The 9,222-nt window shown below is 35.1% G+C and overlaps 1 protein-coding gene across 1 annotated transcript in view; it reads right to left on the minus strand.

The window, feature by feature from the left end:
• The window catches only part of PEX1 (peroxisomal biogenesis factor 1), a 25,612-nt gene extending 16,891 nt beyond the window's left edge, over window positions 1-8,721 (minus strand). Inside the window, exons 1-7 of the mRNA XM_009577889.1 lie at window positions 8,584-8,721; window positions 6,602-6,685; window positions 6,245-6,359; window positions 5,390-6,156; window positions 3,819-3,938; window positions 1,555-1,678; window positions 1,161-1,270 (exon numbers count right to left, since the gene is read on the minus strand). Coding sequence (XP_009576184.1) covers window positions 1,161-1,270; window positions 1,555-1,678; window positions 3,819-3,938; window positions 5,390-6,156; window positions 6,245-6,359; window positions 6,602-6,685; window positions 8,584-8,676 — 1,413 coding nt within the window. The 5' untranslated portion in view covers window positions 8,677-8,721. The remainder of the gene's footprint in view (window positions 1-1,160; window positions 1,271-1,554; window positions 1,679-3,818; window positions 3,939-5,389; window positions 6,157-6,244; window positions 6,360-6,601; window positions 6,686-8,583) is intronic.
• Window positions 8,722-9,222: the final 501 nt, after the last annotated feature.

Raw genomic sequence — 9,222 nt, forward strand, 5'->3', positions numbered from 1 at the left:
ATTGTTTCCTGTGCCCTCCCCTGTTGTGCTGCATGAGCACTTGAGAGGCAAGATAATGAATCAGATCCAGAGTCTGATCTGGGTGAAAGTAACCTGACAAAACACCTGGCTTTTCCTGTGCCCTCCCCTGTTGTGCTGCATGAGCACTTGAGAGGCAAGATAATGAATCAGATCCAGAGTCTGATCTGGGTGAAAGTAACCTGACAAAACACCTGGCTTTTTTCACCCGCATGAATTTTTCAGTGTAGTTCACCAGGTAGCTAGTATGGAAAGCTGAGCAGGCAAACAGGGCTAACAGAGAGGTTCACAGATAACAACAGGCTAGTAGGAGATGCTGACACTGCTATTAAGAAATGCATTTCGCCCTTTCATCTTAGTACCAGTCACTAGCACAATTTATAGAAGTCTTCTTGTACTTCTCTACTACCAATAGAAATAAAGCTCTTGTTTTACTTTTTTTTTTAACAGGAATCCTAAATTTTACAGAAAAAAATCTATTCTAAAAGCCAAAACAGGACACTAAAATCACTTCTTAATTCTAAAATTTAACTGTATCAGTTTAAAAATGTAAAAATGTTATCCCACTCCTATAACCATAAACCTGGAGTCACGGGCACTGGTTCAACCAGAATTATTAATGGAAACAGTAATTCTAATATTAAATGGAAATATTTATTCTCCTGAGAAAGGAAAAGACTAAAGAAACATAAGCACAGAAACCATAAAAACGAGAAGGCAGTGTGAGCTTGGTAGGTTTGAATGGGGAATATGTCTCACCTTTGTCAGAACAAGCTACCGTTCCTGCCAGATACACTGTGAAGTGATTTTACAGTGGTTTAGGTATTAAGGGAAGGAACAACTAAGTATAAGGATAGTATGCTCCAACTTGGACAGTACTGACTCTCCTCTGCTCTAATTGATTTTTCTGAGAATTTAATATAGACTATGAAATTCAGTAACTAGTGTGGCATGCCTGGAATCTCATCAATGCTGAGGCTATAAAATAACATATAAAGAATGCAGATATTTAATTTAATGAACAGACTGACATTATTTATTTAAAAAGGGAAACCAAAATACTTCATATATAAAATGTAATATATTTTTAACTACATATAACAATTTAAATTACTTGATACCTGATACTATGTGATATTTACTTGTATATTAGTCTTTTGCAGCAAACCGGGACTCAGTATAAAAATATTCTCAGACTTATTTTCTTCAATGTGCGTAGGATGCACTACACTAAGGAAAAACTCCTCCATTCCTGTAAAAACCCAAGGAACAATTATTAAAATTCCAAATAAATTCAGTTTTTATTCCTCACAAGATGAAACAGATTAGTGTATTCTGAATTACTACAATATAACCCAAAATGAAAGAATTAAAAAAGTTAACAATTATTAAAGCATAATTCATGCTTACAGTTTCAGTGTAAAGAGATCTCTGTTACGTTAAATGGTGTATACAGAGATTAAATGGCATATTGCCTAAGGAAATTCCATAATGGACAGTTAAGACAGCTACAGCACAGGACAGTATATTCCTTACCTTCTTTAACAGACAGATGTATACAGTCTGTGCTTGCCATTATCCATGGGAGATCATCAGTAGCAGAATCCTGCAGCCAAGAACTGAAAGCAGATTTAACATCATCTTCACGTATATCTTTATGCTAAATAGGAAAAAAGAAAGAGGGAAATTAAACAAAACAGGGTGTTAGTAAGTAAAATTGTTTTCTTCCTATGCATGAGGCATTTGTTTCTCTTACGGTAGCAGAGAGATGGAAGACGATGTAACAGTTTTATTTATATAGAAAATAACATTTTGCCAACAAACACCATTTCTATCAACTGCTCTATGGAAAGCACCTGTCTAGTCCTTGCTACGGCAACAGTTTAATCTTCCACCAGCTCTAAAGATTTTATCTTTGGAACACTGATGTAAGGCCAAGGAAAAGCTTTTATTCTTCTTTTACTTATCTGTATTGCCAGATCCAAGAGCACTGCTCAGCTCCTGGGTTCGAAAGAGCACCCAAGATATGCACCAACATTGACCAGTGACTTATTTTGGGTGCTCATTACACCCCTCTCTTCCCTGTATACTCTGCTTCCTACACAAAGAAGCCTGGGCTCATCTAGATTAGGGGCACCCACCACAAACTTCAACAGGCAAAGAGATCAAACAACTTATCCCAGATCACTTAGATAAATGGAATAGGAAATGAAATTGAGTCTAGATCACGTATATCTTGGCTGAGTTCCTAATCACAGAAGCATAATTCCTGTCTAAAAAAGGGGGAATCAACTGAGATCGTGAAAGCAGTATTCAGAAAGGAAAATGAAAATTACTGTCATATTTCATTCTGTGTTTGTCTGGTTTGTTCCAAGAACTAAAAAAACTGCAACTGAATTAGAAAGAAGGGGAGAAATCTGCATTTAAAACATATAAAAGCACACATAATTACTTTCTACGATTTTACCAAATTACTGACAGAATACTCTTTTAACTCGAATAGGAAAAAAAAAATAATACTTCAGTTCAATCATTCCTCTGTAGGTAAGAAACCAAAATAGAATATCGGGGATAAAGAACAAACCATGCATAAGGCCTGCTATGATGGGAAGTGCTGTTTTTAAAGTTTTGAGGGGCAGCTAACATGGGAAATAATCAGTCCAGTGTCGCACAGAGACAAGCATATGATACATTATGAAGAAATACGTCATTCCAGAGCTATATCTGACAGACTGTAAGAACTGGTACAAAGTATGTTCTTACTGTCACAGATGCTCACTCAGAAGACTGGATATGTCTCACTTACAGAAAAACAGAGGGATTCAATGATATAAGTCTAGAACATTAAATCTTTAGCATGAGGGGAAAAAATATCAGCATTAAAAGGAAGTAAAAACCTAAACGGCACATAAAAAATTGTAATAATTTTACTGCAATTGTCTTTCTCAGGAAATCCACTCGGCACTGCAATGTTTGAGGAGTATAAGCATGTCTTCTCCCAGAAGACTTAAAACGGGTATTTCCTCTTTAACGCTATGATTCTTCTTCTTTTTTGTTTTTATTGTTATAGGACTAAATGTATACACTTGTAATTTGCTAGGCTGGAACCCGTATTAATGTACTGCAGGTGAGGGTCTGATACAAAATTATTATTGATTATTGTTGCTATTTTGACAGCAATTATTTATATTTGAGACCTAATTAAACAGAAAATGCATGTTTTCCTTACCAATGCCATTTCTTCTTCATGATGTCAACATCCTTTTTAATAAGAAAGACATCAGAAATTTTCACAATTTGAGAATAATGGAAGACTTTTTCATTTAAAAGGTACTATACAGCATTCCTCTAATAGCTTCAGGAAACTAAGAGTTAAAATTCAGAAGTTCTATTTCCTCCACCCATTGTGACCGCTGCCAATTCCTTTAAATAGGAGATTGTTACAGATAACACAACATGCCAAACTACTTGAAATATTTACCAAGTGCAAAACAAAATTCAATGGCTTCATGTTTACAGTATCATTGATCAAAATACAAAATAGTATTACCAGACAAGCCTTGTTTAAGTGGATCACAGCATCTTCTTAATTTAAATGACTTGCATAGTAAAAAGAAAAAGCAAGGAATTATTCAAAAAAGAAATTCCTTTGGAATGATGTCATACATGATAGACAACTTCCAAACTATCATCTAACAAATGAAAACAAACAAACATTGAAAAAACCCCAACCCTGACCAGAGCAACATTATCAGTTTCCCAATATACGAACAAATACATGACCAAGAATATCAACTCACTAAGTTCTGTTTGGGTTGCAGTCTAAGAGATACAGGAATTTTAGGAATAGATTCAACTGACTTAATTCGGACTGTTGAATGTATTTCGATACATAGTTTTTTTCTCAGACCATCTGGAATCTGAAATATTTAAAACAAAAGCAAAGAAAAAGGAAATATCAGAAAGTAAAACAGTTATTGCATATATAGTACAACATCAGTTTCTTCATCACTATAGAACCTCTACATTTGCTCATCGATCTGTTTATTGGTTGTAATCTGCAAGAGAATTAAGAAGGAAACCATAAAATGGATGGTGGTATCCAAATCTTGTTCTCTCATGCACACTTCTAATTGCCTTTTATCCTATTTGTGAAAGTGCTCACCGTAGCTGACCATCTACTAACTTCTTCAAATAAAACCCAAAAGGTTGAAAAAGAAGAATTAGGAGGAATTCTTAGAACGTTGTAAGAATACTTTTAGTATAGAAGAAAAACAACAACTCTCATTTGCTGATTAAAATTAATTTTACATGGGCAGGTAAATATAAATAGGCCATTATACAGATCAGAAATAAGCACATCTGCAGCACAGAGAGAGAAAATCCTATTTCCCTAAATTGTACTAGTCAGTTTACCCTTTTAAAAAGGAAACTACTTTTCAAATATTCTGTGTTATTTTAAACATATATCCAAATTGAAAACATCTCATAAATGTTTATTAAGTCTGACAGACTTTATGATTGCTGGTATTTGGAAAATTGTTACATCTCTCAAAAGATTTAGTGGTAAAGACCACTGCAGGCTCTTGCTCTCATTCTCAACAAAAAAAAAAGTGAATGGTGAGAAGTATATTATGTCAAAATAGTCAAATGGTGATTTGGAGTGCATTTTATCTATTTTTGTTAATCTCGTATGTGCTTCCAGGAAAGAAAGAACATAAGCAAGCTGTAGTTCTATCAGAACAAGCTGAAATATCAGTGTCTGCACATCGGGACTTGTGGCACCTTGCAAAATAGTATATATAAAAACTAAAATAGTTTAAATTATATAAAAGCTAGTTATTTGATATTATTTAAGATTTATTTTAAAGAGTATATAAAAGCACTTGCAAACATTATGTAGCACTAGGATATGTGATCCCATTACTTTGCAGTTTGATGACACCTAGAGTCCAAAGCACATTTTAAAGTGATAACTGATGAGAAGAATCTCATTATGCAGTACTGAATGTCTGTAAATAGATACTTTCACATTCTCCTGAGTACAGTGGCTACCAACAGATTTTGAAGAAAGCATGCATTCCCTCCAGAAACACCGAAGAGTTTTCCCCATTTGGTGCAAAAATGCTAAGAATGCAGAAACCCAGAGTACACTGTACATCTTGGAGGATGACAGTAAGTAACATAGTCCAGAATGTGCTGAGCAAAGCAGAGCTCTAGTAAATATTGTTTGATTCTAGTATACTCTACTTGAGAGCTTAAAACAAAGTCTATATCCCAAAAATGCATATTAATTAGCCAGTTCCACAATTATCCAATAGAAAATATTATCCAATAAAAAAAGTCCAAAAGATAGTGTGCTTAAACTGACCCAAACTCTTCCAACATGTAGGGCTTCCCCACTGTGGCCATACTCTATGACACTCTTTAGGTCTTCAAATCCGTTCCAAACGATTTGAACAACAGATCCCTCACTGGACGCTTGACTGCTATTAGAATGATTTTTGTCTTGCGTACTAGTCAAGTGCTTTTGCTTTTCAAATGGCAGATTTTGCTTTGCTTCTTGATGACGCTGTCTTGGGGAAAGCAGCTCATTTATTTTCCCATAAGATACTACAGGATTTGGATCCAAATCAATAAATTCTAAATTCCACGGAAAAACATGGATAGCATTGCATTTCAGAAATGCATGAGTGGCAGATGCATTCTGTACACTGGGAGGCTGGGACTGACATACTCTAAAAATGGAATCCATGTGAATTAAGTTCAGCAGCTTGTCTTTGAAGGTGCTCATTTCATCTTTATCACACAAAGTCTTTTGTTTCTGATCAGATGTATGAGAGAAAATGCTCCCTATGAAATTCCATATATTTGGGAGAACATTTGAGCCAAATGCCAAGTTTGCATCAGCCTTACTCTGTTCAGGGACTCCTGGCTTTAAGTAAGGTTGTTTGGCAAAAGGATCCTTTACTGTTTCTTCTTGCTCCGTGTTATTTTTCACAAAACTTTTGAGCAAGATATCACTTTCTTTGGAAGGTGTGCTGGTGGTATTTTCCTCAAGTTCGCGTGTTTTGGGAAGTACCAGGAGCTCCGTGCACGGCTCTAATCTCCCATAGGGGGCTGCTGGCATAAGTGTACCTGAGTATGAACAAAGCAGGTCAATGAATGCATCCACTCTTGCAAACAGCTTACTCAAGGTGCCACAAGAGCCTTCACTGTTGCTTACCAATTCTGATGTAAACGTGAGTGTGCTGTTCAACCCATACAGGAAAGATGGCTTTTGGAAATACTATTCGAATCTGGTCAAGAAGGTGTTTTTCAAGAGAAGCAGCATGCAGTTCCTGGGGAAATGTGATATCATTATAAATTAAATACTGCATACATTTTCAACAGTCGTTTGAAGACAAAAACTCTACGTCTCTTTCTAATACACCATTTGAAATATAAAATACAATTAAACCCCACCACATTTGGTATTTCCTTGGGGGCTGAAAAGAATGGGGCATTGTGCAAAAAACTGCTTGTGTCAAAATCTCCGTCATCTGTAAGAAAAGGATGTGAACAGGGGAAAAGGTTTTATTACCAGAATTTCCCAATCATCTGTTGAGAGTGGTTCCACTTCTACTTGCTGACAGGAGGAGACATGGGAACAGGGTTCAAGAAATACCTGGCAAAAGTAGAAGAAACACCATTTCAAAATATTTAACTTCTTATTTTTAAACACAGAAAAGCTCCATCTTTAATTCAACTAGAAAACTGACATCTCCTTCATGATACGTTTTCACTACTTTGAACATATATCTTCTTAATGACACTAGGTAATTCATAAGCAGAAGACGGATGTTCAACATAATGGAAATAGATTGCATTGGGCATGCCTGGGGACTTCAACACACTGTGAATGGAAGGGAATGCGAAAAGCATCAAGAACTTTATCAGCTGATAACAAACAATTTTTAATGCATATTGATCACATAGCTGTCTTTGCATTTTTCAATTTTTATTTTTAAATGTCCTGGACTCTAGAATGCTGAAAAATTCGCCAGGTTGTGCACAAATTTAGATAAGGTGGAAACAGATGAAGAAATGAGGAAAAAGTACAATACAAAAGCAAAATCAGCTGTATTATGAATGGTTTCACAGGAAGCAGCCCCACTTCCACAGAACAGTGTTAAGGTCCTGTGTATCAGGAGGAATGATAAAAGCTATTGTGGCCTAGGCTTTTCAGAAAGCATTAAACATATATTTCAAAAGTTAATTTTTACCAAAGGTTCCATTGGACAGAAAGTAACAATTTGCAAACAATATCATGTCATACATTTTAAAATAAACTTCATTAAATTTCTCTTGATATAAAACTAGTTACCTGTCCTCTGAGAGAGATTTATTTCAGGCCAGCTTTTATAAAAGTAACAACTGATTTTAAATTCCTGTAGGTCCCCAGTTTGAAGCAAAAGTTGAGAGGAATATCTTTTCTCCAACATGGTAAATAGAAGAGCATATTATTATGAAACACAGCAAACATGCAATTCCTGAATCCAAAACAATGGCAAAACTACCTAATTATTCATTTATTCGTTCGATTGTACGGATGATTATTTTCAGGCAACAGTTGGGTGAGGTTTTCTTAGGTTTTCCTTGTCAATTGTTTTTCTGTTGAAGGCTATTAATTGCTAGAACAAGAAAGGGTAGTTACCTTGCCACTGAACTAGTAAATTGTAAAGTTCTACAAATAGATACATCATTTCTAGAGAGAATACGCTAGAAAAGTAAACAAGGTAAGATAATACACTGCTTTGAGCCACATTCTTTGATGTCTTCTGTTATGCTGAATAACATTTTCCATATGAGAGAATAGGCATATATGAATATACTACACAGTAACACTGTGTAGAGTAATACTTCTCTACTCTTCTTCATTTAAATCTCTACCTATTAATACAAAAAAACCCCTTGCATGTTGAGATTTTAATAGTCCCATGTGAGAATGGGACTCTTGGGCATCTCTTCAACTTCTGTCCAATGAAAGAATCTTTTACAAGAAGTTCAACACAGTGTCCAAGAGTAAGAGGCAATTTAAATACATGTTCAAAGAGAGAGGACACACAGGGACATATGGTGAAGGGCGAAAAAGAGGGATGAAAATTTAAACCCCAAATAAGTCCAACAAGAAGAAATATGCAGTAAGTCAATAATTACTTTAAAATAACAGGAACCCCAGGCAAAATATTCTCATAAGGTAATTCCCAAATTCTTTAATTGCTTAAAAGTGTATTTTCCTAAAATTAACGGCACTGCAGATAGTGCAGGGCTCCAGCCCTGCAAAAAGCTACCCACAAGCCTATCCTAAAATTATTTAGGCAATTGTTTATGATTTAATGAGCAAATCTTTTCATGTTTGAGATGTTTCATGATGGTTAACTTTTCTTATGAGCAGATATAAATGAAGTAACTGTCTAAATAGATGAAACAAGAAGTTCATAGCTAACTTGTAAATTGTTACCTTTTCAGGTATCTTGCAATATACTCTTTATTTAAATAAGAAAAAAAGATTGCATTTCAAACCTGTTCTCCATCTGTAATGCCAAGTTTTTCTGCTAACTGTCTGTTAATCTCTGCAATATTTTCACCTTGGCGACCTCGATGCCTGATTTCCATCCAGCTCAAAAATATAGGCTGATGACCACAGGATACTTTCACAGCTTGGCCCTATGAGTTTCAAAGAAATAAAATAAATTAACATCAATCAAGCTACATAAGATGACTATTAGTCAACCTAAACTGTATTTGATTAGAGAGATCAAAGGAATTAAAAATATTTTCTGGATTTTACATGCCCTATTTTAATTAATATTCCCTAACTATAACTTGCAGCGTTTACAACGTATTAGTAAAGGGTGTTCTATTAGCATTGACACATTTTTTCTTTAAATTCTGGCAGACTGGCCAACTTCTTAATAACCAAGACCTTCCTTAGAATTCTTCTCCACGTTACCTATCTGCACAACTCTCAACATAGCAGTGCATGCTTCTAATTTTTAAACAGCTTTTAATTTTCGAGGACTATTTTTAAGTAAGGAAAATAATTCCTCTTCTCTTCTGCATTATAGCCTATCAAACAAATACCTTAGAGAAAAGTATAACTACGCATTTCTTTTTCCCAAATGAGGAAAAAACATAAGCATATGCTTAAACTTCACATGC

This window comes from Fulmarus glacialis, unplaced genomic scaffold, assembly GCF_000690835.1.
Source record: "Fulmarus glacialis isolate BGI_N327 unplaced genomic scaffold, ASM69083v1 scaffold15895, whole genome shotgun sequence".
NCBI lineage: Eukaryota > Metazoa > Chordata > Aves > Procellariiformes > Procellariidae > Fulmarus > Fulmarus glacialis.